The following is a 17,949-nucleotide window of genomic DNA, read 5'->3' as shown; positions in this document are numbered from 1 at the left end:
TAAAAAAGAAAGAAAAATAATTCCTATTACACCATGCACAAAATAAAATTCAAGTGACTCTTACCCTTTAATATTAAATGTGAAATGCAGAACTTCTAGAAGACACTGGAAAAACTAGGTCTCTCCAAGTTTGGCAACTTGGCATCCATATGCACCAAGAGCACATTTGTGTTGACTACAAATATATTTCAACAGAAAGCTGCCTGATCAAAATGCCTTCCACAGATGCAGCCCACACAATGAAGTATTCAGAGGCCATGAACAGGGTCTGGTGAGTTTCTAGGAATACATGGGACCTCAGAGAACACTGAACATGGCTAACACATTCCCACGCAGCCTCTAGGAGGGCCTACCACACTGTCTATCATGTCTCCCCATTCTGTCCTCCCCATCTTGGGATAGCATCCCCTTGCTCACCATGCTGTGGCTTCTGTGCTCCTCCTTGATCCCCTGGCATCCCCTACAGTAGCACTCACAGCACAGCAATCAATCCACTGGCATCTTTTCTGCTGTAAAACCAAACCTGCAGCATGGCTCCAGTAACTGTCCACTCAGACTTGGGCCTGGAATCATGGCTTGGTGTTCCTGAGTGGCTATTGAGGCTTGAGTGACAAGTCCACTTCCTTAAGGGTTAGAGTATGCTTAAAGACACAACACAGGGGTCCCTGACCCTGGCTTCTACCCTAGACCCGGACTTTTAGACATCTGCAGAGACACAAATTTCAATATCACTTTCCCCTGTCTGCAGTAGATGACCCATTTCTCTGCCTGTAGTTCACAGGTTCATCCTTTTCTTCCTCCACACAATGGAACTAGTTTGCACATATCATTACACAATGCAGATGGGAATGATTCTCTTATTCAACAGATGGAAGGGTTCCCAGGATATTAAAAAATAAAGACAGATTTTTTTTTAGGACACAATAGATTTTTGTCCCAGGTAGTGGAGGCACATGCCTTTAATCCCAGCAGTTGGAAGGCAGAGGCAAGTGAAACTTTATGAGTTTGAGATCAGCCTAGTCAACAAGAGCTAGTTATAGGACAACATCCAATGCCACTTACAAACCCTGACTCAAAACAACGCCCCATCTAAACAAAAGTTGTTGTTTGTCCTGTGACTTCTTCCTGAGTTCAGTAGAACTGAGTCTACTTTTTACCTGTTAGTCACAGGCACTTCCGACAACTGTGAAAGAAATGCAGGAACCAGATCCTGCCAGAAAACTCTGTGATAGCTCCATTGAATTGGGAGTTTTCTTATTGAAATCTATTCCAAATTCTTGAAAAATGAATAATAATAGTGTGGTCTTCATGGAAAGTTGAATACTCAGGGAGAACAGGGCTAGGAAGAATGCCTTTAAGAGAACTATCCTGAGCCAGCACATCTTCCTCAGTGGGCAGGTGAAAAACACTTGCATCATTCAATGTTCTCTACTTGAACAGGACTGGTAGAATGAATCTCTCTCTTTATAGAAAGTGGATGCATTAGACTGTCTCACAGGCTCTGGTCCAGCTAGTCCAACAATGGCTGACTTTTAGTGGAAATGTGAAGTGTCCAGGAATTGTTGGTTTATGAGTCTGGATGTCTCAGTTTATATTCAGCACACATGAGTATTTCAAAGAAGTGGGCTCTACAGCTATTAAAGAATAAACTCAATTGCAGAGCTAGGGCAAGCAGGCAAAGAGAGAGAGAGAGCTCTTTCAATATGCCTTATAAATGTACAGTGCCACCAAAATGCGTGACCCAGATTACAGATGGATATTTTTTCTCATGATTTTTTATTTTTGTTTTTATTGAAAACATCATTTATCTGTGTAACCCTGCATCTCATTCTGTGGACCAGATAGGCCTCAAATTCAGGACACCCAACAGCTTCTGCCACTTAAGGGCTGGATTAAAGATGTGTATCAACACCAAGCTGGTAAAGATGCGCATCTCCAAAGATCTAGATACGTGTTCCCATTTTAAATCCTTGATAAGAAAATGCCTGCTGGGCAGTAGTGCTGCATGCCTTAGATCCCAGCACTAGGGAGGCAGAGGCAGGAGGATCTCTGTATGTTCAAGGCCAGCCTGGTTGTCAAAGACAGTTTCAGGTCAGTCTTGAATCCTACAGTGAAACCCTGTCCCAAAAAACAGAACAAAACAAAAAAAAAAACAAACAAACAAAATAAGAAAAAAGAAAGCAAAGAAAATGCCTACCAGGCACTGTTGGCACATGAACTCATATGAGTCTCTTTGAGGTCAAGTCTACATAGCAAGTTCCAGGACTGGCCCCATCTCTAAAGAGAAATCCTGTCTTGAAAAACACAAAACTAAAAATAACAAACAAACAAAAAAATGTCCAACCTCATTGAATTTTAAGAAATTCCAGAGGTAGTCAGTTTGACTACCTAGAAAAGCTATAAAAGTTTATGATATTACTTATATTTATAGTGTTTCTCTGCAGTATGGTGTTTTTCATGATTTTAAAAAGGGATCATACATACAAAGGCTTTAGCCCATTAATTATATTCACAGTGTGTGTCTTAAGTATGCATTCTTTTATGACTTATTAGACTGTCATATTGTGTAAAGGCATCACATATTTCTGATGCTTCCCACTCTCATTTCATGACATGGACGTTATAATATATTCACCCATTCACTTTACAAGGAAACTGAGTAGGAGGTTCACATGCACCATTTCTTGTCCTTTTAAGTAGCAAATAGCCTTGAGAAAGAAATCCCAATGAACAGACATGAAGAGAGAGACAAGCTAGCACATCAACACTACTGAGAAGACATCAGAGAAATGATATGATACGGCCAGCCTATCACAGCAATACTCCAGTTCCTGGTACTAATGTCTGTCTTAATTGTGTTTTATTGCTTTGTGGGGACACCATGAACCATGGCAAGGCTTACAAAGAAAATATCTCATTGAGCTGTCTCCCTTAAAATTTCAGAGGTTCAGTTAGTCCTCATCATGGCAGGTGGCATGGCAGCGTACAGGCAGATGTGGTATTGAAGGTTAGAGTCATTACATCTTGCATCATGGGCAAAAGGAATTTGACTGACAAACAGGGCAGCATCCAGGGTATAAAAATGTCTGACCCCACAGTGACCTACTTCTTATATAATATGACAAAGAGACCATGGGTATAATTTCCAAAGGAATTCTTTTCCTAAATGAGGCAAGAATGGGGATTTTACTTAAGGACTACAGAAATGTTCCTGTGCAGTAAGTCAACAAATCCATTTTGGGACATCATCACAATGCAAAAGCAGAAATACTTACAAACATTCTTATCTCTGGCTCACCAAAACAAAGGGTCTTGCATTTAAGGGTCACATAATCAGGAAGGTGGAGAACCACTGATCTAGGGGCGACAGAGTATGCCCATCTGTTGCTGGAGGGAGCTAAGAGTCAATTTGACAATTGGAAGAACTGTGTCCAGTCTGTTCAACTATGTTCATATCAGCATTACTGGTAAAAACCAGAAAATGAAAGCTGCTTACATGCCCCTCATTTTAAGAATGGTTGGAGAAAATGTAAGACATTTACACAGTGGGCCACTACTCTGCAGTAATATGAATGGAATCTTAAAATTGGCAGGCAAAATGATGAAACTAAAAGAAAAACTTCCTGAGTGAAGTAATCCAGTCACAAAATGACAAACTTCGTATATACATACACATATATGAATTTTAGAAATACATTACCAACCTTCAATCCACACCCTCAGATAAGCTAGGAAACAAGGAGGGTCCTAAGTGAGACATAAATAGTCCCCTGGAGAAGGGGAAAGGGACAAGATCTCCTGAGATTATTGGCAGCATCGGGGGAGGAGAGAGTTAGGAGAAAGAGGAGTTGAGAAGAGGTGAGAGGACATGAGGGAGCAGGAAGTTTGAGTCTGAGGAAGAACAGAGGAGAGCAAGAAAGAGACAGCATAATAGAGGGTGCCATTGCATGTTTGTCTCCAGGACATACCATAATAAAGGGAGCCATTACAGGTTTCTTTCCATGAGAAAGGAGGGAGTACAGGAAGATAGTAGGGTCTACTCTTGGAGCCTGGGGCAAGTGGTATTGAAATATATATATTTGTCTGTATTGGAAGGCCAGGTCTAGAATCATTGTGCAGTGTCTTTAAAGACAGTGTAACCCTAAGGGAGGGCTCTTGTCACTCATTACTGACTAGCCAATCAGTTCCTCCAGGTGACCTGTCAGTCACAAGAGGTACACAGACCTTCTGGTTTCCACTTTCAGGCTTGTCTCTGCAGAGGAATGGGTGCTTTTTTGTGTGTGCTGTGCTGGGAGTACTGCTACGGTGATCTGAGTGGAGAACTTGGGTGAGGAGGAAGAACTCACCATGGTAACTTAGGGGCTGAGTGGAGAACTTGGGTGAGGCGGATGACCTCACCATGGTAACTTAGGGGCTGAGTGGAGAACTTGGGTGAGGTGGATGACCTCAACATGGTAAGTTAGGGGCTGAAGTCTCCAGATGGGGAGGAGAAGCAGCCAGTGTTGTGGTTCCTCCCTGAATCTGAGTGGGAACCTGAAACCAGATTGCTTGTCCTGTGTGTTTCCATGTGGTCCTTTCAAGTCAGTGGACCCAAGGGCAGGCATCTGAGAAACTTTGTTCTGCGGGCTGAGTCTGCTCAGAGCATTAGGAGGAGGGAGGTGTGTAGAAACATATTTGTAGTCGACATCAAGGTGCTTATGATGCATCCATGGAAAGGTTGCTGAGCTTTGAGAGGCCTAATTCCTCTAGTATCTTCTAGACATCCATCACTTTGTGTTTTAACTTCATGTGTAAACATTCATTACTTTGGAAGTTGGAAGAGGAATCTGATGAGTTTGGTTGCGCTCCACTTACATGGCTTGGTTTAGAAGAGCAGAACTGGTGATATAAGATATGCCAATGCTTAGGCAATGAGTAATAAGTCTTACAAAGTAGAATTTAGCAGAGGGAGGACTGCCTCTAAAACACCCAAAGACAAGAATATGCTAACCAGGCCTGCTAGAAACTAGGATGCTAGGATACACATTTGTTTAACGGGATTGTCAAGACAATTGACTACAAGCTATTACAAAGCAGCCACCCCTGCTTTACAACCATTTACTAGGCCTATTCCTATATCAAAGAACAGGCCTATAACTAGCTGCTCAAGGAGTCATTACAGGTTCACAAGCAACCTTAAGGCCTGCTGTGCCAATAAAGTTCCAGTTTTCCTCTTTAGAAAAGCATAGTTCTGCAGGTGGGCAGTAGAATACCAGGGGACAACTTTTTGGAAAGTAAAACACTGTTATGTTTAGGACTTGCATGATCAAGCAAGGCTTTCATTTAGGCCCTCAGGCAGGAAAGAGGAAAATTCTAGGGAGAGCCTGGGTCCAAGGTCTTTTGAGGGTTCACTATGGAACTGGTGTATTGACAATAAATCAGACAGCCCTGCCTAAAGCCAGGAATTTGCTTGGGAGTGATGGTAATGCCCAGGTCACTTGTGTAGTTAAGAATTTATTCTAGGACATATCGTTGCTGTGTAATGCTCCCATATGCTTAAGTGTCTATTCCTACAAGTTGTCTGTCTGTATTGAATTTTTCAATGTGTAACCTAGAGCTCGAACCTAAAAGACACTTAAGGATGATGGCATATGTGGAATGCAAGTGTATCTAAACTGGCTCCAATTTCAGCATTAACTAGAGAAGTATGCATATCATCATTAAAGAGATTTTTCTTTACTAACCTCCCAAATGGGAAAGTATTCATTTTAGGACAGCTGCATTTACATCTTGGTAGAGAAAACTGTTTCTGAGATAAACTCTCTTATGTTGAGTTAGCTCTGATTCCAGTCTGTTGCTCTCCAGGGCAATGACTTTGATGTCCTCTATATTGTACATCTAAATTATTAAATTAAATGACTGTACCACTTCAGAGGTTTCTTTTGGTTGTTGTTATTGTTATTTTATTTTTGGTTTTTTGAGACAGGGATTATCTATATTTACTATTGATAACCTTTTTAAGTTTCATTTTTCATAGTATTACTGCCATAACCCCATTGTTCTGATTTTCCATTGTTTCTTGGTTTAAGAATTTCATTCCATTTTTTCTTAAGTGCTGTTTATTTATTTATTATATATTCATATGTATCAGTTAAGAGCAGTGGTTCTTAACCTATGTGGTCACAGCTCCCTTTTGGGGGAATCAAAAGAACTTATCACAGGACAGTCCTAAGACCACTGGAGACCACAGATTTTCATGTGACAATTCATAACAGCAGAATTTTAGTTATGAAATAGAGCTGAAATAATTTTATGGTTGCAAGTCCCCACATCATGAGGTTCTGCATGAAAGGGTCACAGCATTAGAAGGTTGGGAACCACTGGTTTTGCTCAATGTCTCCTGTAGCTCAGGCTTGCCTCACACTGTGTAATTGAGAATTTCTTTGAACACTTAATCCTGCTTCTGCTGCCCAGAGCTGGAAAGACAGTCATGCAGCTCCTTCCTTACTTGGCTTTGACTGATCTCTGGCAAGTAAAAATAACCAATGAATGAATATCCTACATGTTTTCTAGATTTTTTTGTGAATTTACAAATGGATGTGGAACATGTGTAAAAATTACATTCACTCATCAACTGTAAAGCAGGTGTAGCCACACCACAGAAAGTTAGGGCAAGAAGAAGGAAGAAAGATTTCCTGCTGTGAGAGTAGTTGGGAGTAATGTGGGAGGCTCCACATTAGACATGTGGAGTTGGGTCATCAATTTTAGATATTCCATAAATGTCCTGTCTGGCCATTCTTCAGTCACATGGATCAGACAATGAAGAATTTAAATAAAAAGACAACTTATAGTGAATACAAATTCCTGTAGTTACAACATTTGAACTTAAATAGAATCACTGGATAAAATGGTGTTGGCATGCCTAACATTATTTTTTCCAGGTTTAAGATGATAGTCCTGAGAGAAACAGTGTCAGTAGTACTTGTTGTGCTCTAATACAAATCCCAACTCTCTGGTGCTCATGACCATAAAGCCTGCTTCAACTTATTTTTTTAAAGATTTAATTTATTTGTTATATATACTGTGTTCTGGCTGCTTGTGCACCTGCAGACCACAAGAGGGCACCAGATCTCATAACAGATGGTTTTGAGCCATCATATTGTTCATGGGAATTGAATTCAGGAGCCTTGGAAGAGCAGCCACTTCTCTTAACCTCTGAGCCATATCTCCAGCCACCTGTATCAAATTTTTATCACAGTCTTTTAGCAACTGTAATTACATTACTTCCATTGTCTCTTTCCTGCCTTCAATAGACCCTTCCTTGTGTTGTCTTCCATGGCCTTTTTTTTTTAACAACAGAACCTGTCTGAGTATGACATGTGTTTGCTTGCAGGACCTCCCAGCAATGAAGTAAATACTTGCCTGTGCTGGACATTGGGTGTCTAATTGAATGTGCACACACAGGGCCTTGTGCCTTTGAAAAGGAAAAGGAAGTGCTCTGGGAGACTAGAGGATTTTACTAAACTAAAATTTTCCAGTGCTGGAGAGATGGCTGAGCAGCAAAAGCCCTGACTGCTTTAATTCCCAGCAATCACATGGTGACTCACGACCATCTCTAGTGAGATCTGATGCCCTCTTCTGGCCTGCAGGGATACATGCAGACAGAACACTGTATACATAATAAATAAATAAACTAAAACAAAAAGAATTTTCCAGATCAGGACCCTGTCTGAGCGTAGCGTGGAAGGGCAAAGCTAGGAGGACTTGCTTGGCTTCAGTCATTTGATCTCAGCTCACCAAGCAGGGTGACTGCTAATGTACTGAAGGCCAGCAGGGTCATCTTAACTAATGATGAACTTTGGAAAGGCTTAGCCATCAGGAGCACAAGTGGTTGGTAGATTACAGGTTATTTCCAGGATTCTCCACTTCCTCTGCTGTGTGGAGCTGTAAGGAAGACTACAAGTCCTGCCATAGTGAGTGTGGAGGCCACTGTCCCCAGTCAGAAAGAGCAGGTTGGCTTAGCTGTCACAATCCAGTCTATGTGGCCTGGGATGGACCATGGGGGAGATTGAGGATCTGTTGGTTCCTGTGTGGACCAGGGCAGTGGACCTGGGCCTCTGAGATTTACTGAGTGGGGATTTCCTGGGGAGTGGGAGGCTCTGCCATCCTGGCATGGAGACTATGAGCTGGTGATATCACTGTCCATGTGCATACACAGGCATTGCTTTTATTATACATTGGGAAGACAGATTGGGAATGTGAAGATCTATTTTCTAGAAGTTCTGGATATTACTTTCCACTTTCAGGTTTGTCATAGAAATGTTACAGATAGTTTACAAACTGGTAGAAAGGAGGGGAAGGGTATGTGCAGCACCAGTGGGAGGTAACCTACAGGTTCTTTCCAGGATTCTCCTCTTGTTCTGCTGTGGGGAGCTGTAAGACCAACCTCAGTCTATGCCATGGTCAGTGTGGGAGCCACTGTTCCCAGACCAGGAAAAGCAGGTTGGCTGAGCTGTCAGAATGTGACTGCTTGTACTGGGATGGACCACGAGGCAGATTGAGGTTGTGTTGGTCTCTGTGTCAACCTGGGCAGTGGCCCTTGGCCTCTGAGATTTGTTGAGAGTGGATTTCCTGGGGAGAGGGGGCTCTACCATCCTGGAAGACTATGTAATGGTAATATCTCTGTCCATGTGCACACACAGGCATTGCTGTTGTGCAATGGGAAGTCAGACTGGGAAATTGAAGATCTTGTTTCTACACGTTCTGAATATCACATTCCTCTCTCAGGTTTATCTTATAAATGTTACAGATAGATTAGAAACTGATAGAAAAAGTGGCTATGCACCATCATCCAGAAATACAGGATTAGAATACGTTTTCAAATTTATGCTACTGACAGCCTCCAAGATGAGATTCAGTGAAGTTCAGTTACAAGGAAAAACATGAGCTTCTGAGCTGTAAATGTATTTCAGTTAAAGCATAGTGTTTTGATTTTGCAGATGAGTAGAGAAGATCCCACATCTTATAACATCATCCTGCTTTTGGTTCTCCTGCTTTGGTTCTTCACTTTTTCTCTCCATCCTTTATTCTTTTAAAAATATTGTACACAATCTTGATTTTTGTAGCTTCATTGGTAAATATAGAAGTCATATTGTATCAATGTGTTTACTGTTGTTTATAATTACACTGAGCATTCTGAGTGATTTCATGTTGCATGTAGCTTTGGAATCAGATTTTCTCTGATAAACTTTTGGGTATTGTCTTTGTATTACATTCAGTTTATGGTGCAAATTGACCTTAAACAACATCTTAATATTGATGTATCATGTTCCCTAGGATCATTTACATACTTTATTTATGGATTGTTTATCTGGGAAAGACTTTTAGATTATTGTATGAAAATTATTATTGCTATTGGAAAGTGGTTCAGCACATATTCTTCTTGGAGATAACCTATGTTCAGATCCCAGACCCAAATAAGGAGATTTATAAATACGTCCTTATCAAGGTTCAAGTGATCTGCCATACTGTTTTCTGGTGTGTCACCTGTGAACAAATGGAAAATATTCTATCAAATGTATGAATATACAAAAGAAAAATAGGGATAAATACGTTTTCAAATGTTATTTTGATTTACAAAGCAATTTGGGCAAAACAAGTTATTTTTAGCTTTTTATTAGAAATCATACACTGTTTCTTTAAAACTGTGTTCCCTTGCATTTGGTTTGGAGAAGTTTTCCTTTACTCACCCTGATATAGATTTAAGACTATCATCACTCATAGGAAAGTGATCCTATATTTTGTGAGCAAGAAGGTAGATATGCTTAGTTAATATAACATTTTAGTACGCCAAGGGTCATTACACAAGGTTCACACTCTGAATTCCCAATTATGTTCCTAAGTCTGTCCTTCCAGGGCTGCCTATCTGTGCAAAATATCACGTGATGTTCAGGTCCAGTCTCTAACAGAAGTCTCTGATTCATGGGTCATGATATTGGGGGAGGTGCTCTAGCCCCAGGGCTGATCAAGGTGATGCCTTTTCAAGTGCCTCCTCCCTACACAGTCCTTCATCAGTAGGAAGAAGCCAGACTTAAAGTGATGCCCTAAACACAGGGTGCCTGGGAAGATTATGTCGATGCCCTATCAGCTTCTTTTTCTATGCGAAGGGGTTAGAATATTTGGTAGTCCTGTTCCAATCTCTGCCCTCAAGGTGCCAAGTGAGGGCCCTCACCTGGAGTCACATCAGTCCAGAGTCTGTCCCTAAAAGCCAACTATTGCTGGATCCATCACCAGGGTATGGGTTGGTAATAAGCCCCACCTCTGGATTCTCCTCATGTTTTCTGTTCCTCTGGGGTCACACAGGAATTCTTTGCTCAGATTAAACCATTGTGCTGTGTCTCCTCTGCTCCCCTGGCTCTGTCACTCAGGCCTCAGTAGCCAATCAGAGCCTAGAGCTGACCCACCAGTCAGATGGGAGGGATCTTTAGGAGTCTCCTGTGCATTGCATTTGGTTCTGTGTACCTGACATGAAGGTGGAGAAGCACATGTGCTCTCTCTCTTGGGATGCTGATTGCATCAGAATGGTAGAGACAGAACCATCTGGAGAAGGAATGTGGTGGTAGCTCTTTATTATTATCTGTGTAAGTTGTTCCTCTATAAAACACCCACTTGTCATTTATTTCAGGTATGGCAATCTGATTAACATCCTGCCTTCACATGAAATATTTTATTTTATTGAAAATAAAGACAAGTATGAAATCTTTACAAAATTGTTTACTTGAATAGGGTTTTCCATTCCATGAGGTCTTCCCTGTTCACTGATATCAAGATGATACAAAAAGGATTTAAAATATGTATAGGGCTAGACATATGGATGAGCAGAATTATGACAAGTTCATTGCTAGGACCTAGGTCAGGCATCTGAGACATTCTGTAGTTCCTGCTGTAGGAATATTCAAAGTTCTAACCTTGTTGGAGAGAAGCATGAACATTCTCAAACCCACACACTGACATCACATAATTAAAATTCAACCAATTCTCTAACTAAACAGAATTCCACACATGAAAATTTCTCATGTAAGCACTCATTCCTATAACCCAGGTTGAGACATCTAAAATCTTAACATTTCCCTTCTTCATTAATTTGTTCATGTTACAGAAGTAAGCATGTAGGATTGAATTTAGAAGATCAACTGATCTGAATGAGAATTTTATATAGTTAAAGAAAAGTATGAAATCAAAAGGATTACCTTAGCAATGAATTCATAGGAATTTTGTCTATGCATGTTTGTGGGTGCAAACACAATAGAGACACGATAATGCTTGAACAGATTGTTGACACTTGTCACATATTTTTCTCTTTAAAACTTGTGTGAAGACATGTGAGTTATCTGAAGATCTTACCAAATCCTTTAGAGTAATATTCGCTTCAGTAAGAATTTTCTCAGGCCCACAATGATTATTGTGATATTTATAGGATTCCTCTGCAGTATGATATTTTTCATGATTTGAAAGACTGGTGATACATACAAATACTTCACCACATTGACTACACTCAGAGGATCTCACTCAAGTATGTGTTCTTTTATGACTTATGAGATTACAGTGTTATGAAATACTTTACCACATAAATTACATTCATAGGGACTCTCTCCAGAATGTGATCTTTTATGAATTACGAGATGGCACTGCTGGGAAAAGGCTTTACCACATTGATTAGAGTTATAGGGTCTCTTTCCAGTGTGTGTTCTTTTATGATTTTGGAGAGCACTGACCTGTGAAAAGGATTTATCACATTGATTACATTCGTAGGGTATCTCTCCAATATGTGTTCTTTTATGTGTTTGTAGACTATTAACATGTGAAAACACCTTACCACATTAATGACATGCATAGGGTCTCTCTTCAGTATGTGTACTTTTATGAGTTACAAGATTGTTGTGTCGTGAAAAAGCTTTACCACATTGATTACATTCATAGGGTTTCTCTCCAGTATGAGTTATTGTATGTCTTTTAAGATCAGCATGACTTGGAAAAGATTTACCACATTGATTATATTCATAGGGGTTCTCTCCAGTATGTGTTCCTTTATGTCTTTGGAGACTATTGACATGTGCAAAGGCTTTACAACATTGATTACATTCATAACGTTTCTCTCCGGTATATGTTCTTATATGTCTTTTAAGATCAGCATGACTTGCAAAAGCTTTACCACATCTATTACATTCATAGGGTTTCACACCAGTGTGTGTTCTTTCATGTCTTTTGAGACCTCTGACATGTGCAAAGGCTTATCACACTGGTTACATTCATGGGTTTTCTCTCTAGGGTGTGTACTCTTATAGAGACAGAGACAACTGTTTTAGAAGGTCTTAGATATAATATACCTATCACCAATTGCACATTTATATCCTTTATAATATCTGAGTGGTATAGAACTAAGTGAACTGGAATTTTTACAACATTGAAAATGATCGTATCTTTTAAAGCATTTTTTTGTCTTCTTTTTTCAGAGGAATGCCTTGGAAACACAGAGTAGATACCTGACACTAAGGTATGTGTTTGGTGAGACATTAAGAATCATTAATTAACTTTAAGTTGTGCTTATTTAAATAGTTGCTTCTCTTTAAAACTTCCAGGACACATTAAAATTTCATCAGAAGTAAATTTTATGAACCTGAATAAGAAAATTACCTTCCATGTCTTCTAGAGCTTTGACTATGTTCTTCAATATAATGGTCTTCCCATCTGTAGCCTAAAATATAACAGAAAATATACAATATATGAATGAAATCTATATAAAATTTAAGGAAATACCTTCAATGACCACTAGAACTATGCTTTATTCACATAATTTTACATTTTTTCTCAATAATATTTACAGATGAGTATCAACAACAATGAAGGAAAATTCAGTCTTACCTATGGCAGAGAGGTTCCTGTAGGTCTCCAGCATCACATCATTGTAGAAGCTTTTCTGGGAAGCATCCAGCAAAGCCCACTCCTCCTGAGTAAAGGTAATGTGCACATCATCATAGGTCACTGAATGCTAAAATAATCCATGCATGTGGAAAACAGAAAGTGTGATACTGACATTTGAACTGCATATGTTTTTGACTTTGTTTACTCCTGAAAGAAGACCTTAACTCCTCAGAGGAGTGGATAGTGGATGGGAAGAGAGAGAGATTGGGGACAGGAGATGGGGAGTGATGTTAACGGGGGTTGGTATGTAAACTGAAAACTAAATTTAAAAAAATAGTGTATGATTTGTATTATGCATCCAAAGAAATGTCTTTTGGTCTCCTTTGTAAATAACAAGGATTTGGAAAACAACTTTATCCCAATTTTTTTGTACATGCAATTTTTGTCTGAGAGGGGTTTTCCAAGTATGTACATGTGACATGTCAGAGATGAGGAAGTCAGACACCCTAGATCTGTAATAGCAGGATGTAATGAGACTTCAAACATGGGTGTTGGGAACTGAACACAAGATATTCCTAAGAAGAATATGTACTGAGCCACTAGCCAGGTCCCTTCATCCTTTTTTGGCAAAATATTAAAAGTCTTTCATGGATTAAAAACACCCAGAATAAAATAGCCTACATAAATTAAGATGTAAATAATCATTGGAAACTTGATGCCTCAATATTAAGATACCATATAATGAAAAGTTTCAAGATTAAATTAATAAAATATGAATAAAATTCCCAACATCATAAGATATGATATCTTATTCAAAATCTATACGCAAAATGGAAACACATGTAATTCTCAAGAGAATTACAAAAATATATTACACACATTGACATAGTGTGGTCGGTTTAAAGACTCATAGTGACAGGAAAACAACAACAACAAAAAGTCATAGCTTCCAGGGGGAAATAGGAAGTCAGCAGAAAGAATCATGTAATGGAACCAACAAAGGAGAAGGCGACTGAAACAATACAGCATGAAGGGAACACTGGGCATCCCAAGACCATTACTGACTAAGCCCACAATGTCTTTTTGACCTAAAACCACAGCTCCATGTGTTGGGAAGAGTTGTGTTCTCAGATTCTGAAGAAACTTCTCCACAAAGGCCCTGGCTCCAGACCATTACATTCTCTCCCAAGCACCTTCCCAGTTTTAATGGAGAACCTCTATTTTATCCTCAATACCTCAGAACCTGATGGAAAATTCCTAGGGCTAGGCCCCAGGCTGTTACTGGCTCTGCCAAGCATGTTCCATGGTTTTTGAAGGAGCTATATTCCTTCTCCTTGAGTGAAGACCTATCCAGAATGTCTTTCTTGCTCAATTCAACTCTCAATGCACCACTGTTTTCCTTTGCAAACAGTTGTCACCTGATTTCATCTCGCCAATCTGGCTGAACTATAAGATTTTTCAGATTAAAACTGTACGTTTTTGGAACACCAAACCCTGATGTTAACTGTGACACAGTAATGCCCCCTTGAGACCCTTGTAAAAGCCCTGTTCTGTGATATGGGGAAGGGTTTAGGGGCTGCTTATAAATCTGAGATTTCTCCTTTGTCATAGTTTGGAGTCAAATATCTGGATAATCCTGGAGAACATATGTGTATTTTAGCATCCTAATCTCTATCATGTCTTCTGAGCATATACTTCTCTTTGGGTTCGTTTAGTGGCAGCACTCCCTCAGCTAAATTTTATTTTCTGTGACTAACCTCTCCCTAAGACTTGGTAAAACCTTTATATCAAGAATTCTACCCTTCCACATCACAGCTTAGTAGTGGTATGCCTCTATTTAGGGGTGTCTTTGCTGACACATGCCTTTAATCCCAGCAATAAGGAGACATATGAGGCAAATCTCTATGAGTTTGGGGTAGCCTGATCTACAGAGCAAGTTCCAGATCAGTGTCCAAAGCTATACAGAAAAATCCTGTCTCAAAAAACCAAAATAAATAAATATTTAAAGAAGAAAGAAAAAGTATGCCATTTACACCATGCACAAACTTAACTCCAAATGGATCTTACAACTAAATGTTAAATGTAAAGTGCAGGACTTCTAGAAGATACTAGAGAAACATGTCTGTTCCTAGTTTGGCATTTTGCCTTCCATATGCACCAAAAACCCATTGGCATTGAATACAAAGATGTTTCCACAAAAGCTCGATGATAGAAATGCTTTATGCAGAATCAGCCCACAGAGTGAAGTATTCATAGGCCAGCACCAGGATCTGGAGAGTTTCTAAGGTCATATGGGACCTCAAAGAGCACTAGTTCTGGCTGCAGGTTCCCACTTAAGCTCCGGGAGGGCCTGCCACACTATCTTCCATGCCTCCTCATTCCAACCTCCCCATCTTGGGATAGCATTCCCTCAGTGACCATGCTCTGACTTCTACTCTCATCAATGCCACCCTCACAATCCCCTACAACAGCACTCATAGCACAGAATTCAATCCACTGGAAGGGTCCTGCAAGACTTGTGACTGGTAGGTTGGCCTGGTGTCCCTAATTATCTGGCAAGGCTGGAGTGACAAGAGCTCTTCCTTAAAAGTTAGAGTGTGCTTAAAGACACAGCATAGGGGTCCATGGCCATGGCTTCTTCTCCAGATCCAGACATTTTAGAGATCTGCAGAGGCATGAATTTCAACATCACTCAACCCCTGTGTCTGGGAGATAACGAAGCTCGTTCCTGCACTTCACAGGTTCATCCTCTTCTTCCTCCTCCACACAATGTTCTGAGCTTGCACAGACAATTGCACAATTTGGGCTGGAATGCATTTATTATTCAACAGATGAAAGGGTGCCAGGATATTAAAAAATAGAGAGAGATGTTTAGGACACAAAAGAAGGTGTTTGTGCCAGGCAGTCTTCGCACACACCTTGAACTCCAGCCCTCAGGAAGCAGATGCAGGTGGATCTCTGTTAGTTCAAGACCAGCTGGTATACAAGAGATAGATCCAGGACAGCCTCTAAAGTCACAGAGAAACACAAACCTAACAAACAAACAAAACAAAAACAAAAAGAAACAACAACAACAAAAAAGATGTTCCTTCGGTGTCTTCTTGTTAGCAAGAACTGAGTCTACTTTTTACCTGGTAGTCACAGGCACCTCCGACAACCATGAGAGAAATGCATGAACCAGATCACAAACAAGATGATATATTTTTCTCCTGACAGAAGACGGGGTGACAGCTTGGGTGCATTGGGAGTTTTATTCCTAAAACTCATGTCAGATTCTTGAGACATGAATGCTACTATTTATTTATTTTATTTTATTTAGAAACAAAAACAAAAATTATATATCCAGGTGGTGATTGTGTACAAACATAACTCTAAATTGATGTTACCACATATGATGAGGAATGTGAAAGAAAATACTTTTGCACTTTAAGAATGTATCATGTGAGAGAAGGATGCCATTTGACTTTTATTGGGTAAAGTGTGTGGGAAAAATGCAAAGGGGAGAGGGGAGACTGGCCTCTGTGATAGGAATGGTAACACAGGAGAGAGAGGTAGAGAAAGATGGGGGACAGAGAAGCAGAGAGAGGGAGGACAGAGAGAGACAGAGGGAGACAGAGAGAGGGAGGAAGGGAGGGGGAGAGGAACAGACAAATAGAGGAGGAGAGAGAGAGGTGGTAGGTGGGAAGGGCCCTTTTAAAAGGGAACTAAGTGGATTTGTGTCCCGCGCTACCGTCTCGCCAGCAAGAACGACGCAGAACACTCGGATCCTTCTGCAGTAAAGCTTTAATGCATCTTGAGAGATAGATGATCAGCTTCTTAGAGGGAGACCCCAAGCTAAGAAACCCAGCCCCTTATATAAGCCTAGGAGCTCCGAGTGAGACGTGTAGAGCCGGGATTGGTGGTTTGCACATCACCCCAGATGACGCCACGGGAGAGGCACAGCTTAAACGGTTAACTCCAACTGACAGCAGATGTCAGCGCCATCTTCTAACGGTTAACTCCAACTGACAGCAGATGTCAGTGCCATCTTCTAACGGCAATAGCGATAGCGAGGGCGGCTCCTCACATCTCCCCCTATTCATTTATTTTTGAAGCAATAGGACACCCACAACTTTGGAGTGGAGATAGAGGTCAAATCCCCATGTGCAAATTCGGAACATGTACAAAGCTCCTCTCCAGGGTCTTATCCCCAGAGAGAGCCCTGACCAGTCCGATGTCGTTTTTCTGGGGGAAGGAGATCATGACATAGAACCTTCATGCAAGATGACTTATCTCCCAGGAGAAAGTCGTTATACCGCAGACCTCTCCTGTGCAGTGCTTAGCCTTGCAACTCCTTGTGCTGCTGAAGCCTACCCACTCTATCCCGTGCAATGAGACTAGCCTCGTGGGGTGCAAGAGCTGGGAGGCCAGCGACCTATTGCTTTAACATGGTTAACCAAATGTCAGGGGAGGCTCCGTGTTCTAAGGCAGCAAGTGCTTGTGCCACCACCACTTTGTCTCTTTTGTTTGGGCTCTGAGCTTACACACCATCCAAAGCATCAACACTATTCCACAGCAGAGAACTAGGCTAAATGATCCTACCCCCACCCATTCCTTAAAATAAGAAAATGCAGATGAAATCCAGGAGGAGAGGCCTTCCATCAGAGAAAGATCCAGATGCGTCGAATTCACTTGCAGGATCGCCATTCTCAACTCACGGAGTGTCTGCTCAAACTCAAAAGTCCAATTCTGTAATAAATGTTGAGACAGAGCTTGTGACAGGTTAGCTGCTCTTGTAAAATTCTCATATTGTACTGAAGTGACACAAAGGCCAGGCAACTTTTGTTCACATCCCAATTGGGCCATCTGCCACAATATATCCAATTGCTCCTGAACCAAATTAATCTGTTGGTTTACCAACATCAGGCCTCCTTGTATCTGAGAATTGGCAGTGGCCTGTTTATCTAGGACCATGGTCACAGTGGCCTATAGTTCATTAATGGTTTGAGTTGTCTGCACAGTGGCAGAAAGTGCAAGGGCCGAGGCGGTAACCGAAGCAGTAACCGCGGC

At 40.8% G+C, this 17,949-nt stretch overlaps 1 protein-coding gene across 1 annotated transcript; it reads right to left on the bottom strand.

The window, feature by feature from the left end:
- Positions 1 to 12,668: 12,668 nt before the first annotated feature.
- LOC121138105 (zinc finger protein 431-like) lies at positions 12,669 to 13,027 on the bottom strand (the record flags this gene model as incomplete). The annotated part of the gene is made up of 2 exons (XM_040740919.1): positions 12,669 to 12,733; positions 12,901 to 13,027. Coding segments are annotated over 2 exons (192 nt in total), but the record flags the coding sequence as incomplete, so codon positions are not given.
- Between the last annotated feature and the right edge of the window lie 4,922 nt (positions 13,028 to 17,949).

Source organism: Mesocricetus auratus, unplaced genomic scaffold (assembly GCF_017639785.1).
Source record: "Mesocricetus auratus isolate SY011 unplaced genomic scaffold, BCM_Maur_2.0 contig_5135_pilon_obj, whole genome shotgun sequence".
NCBI lineage: Eukaryota > Metazoa > Chordata > Mammalia > Rodentia > Cricetidae > Mesocricetus > Mesocricetus auratus.
Note: the sequence above shows the minus strand (reverse complement) of the source record. Positions and strands in the feature narration are given on the sequence as shown.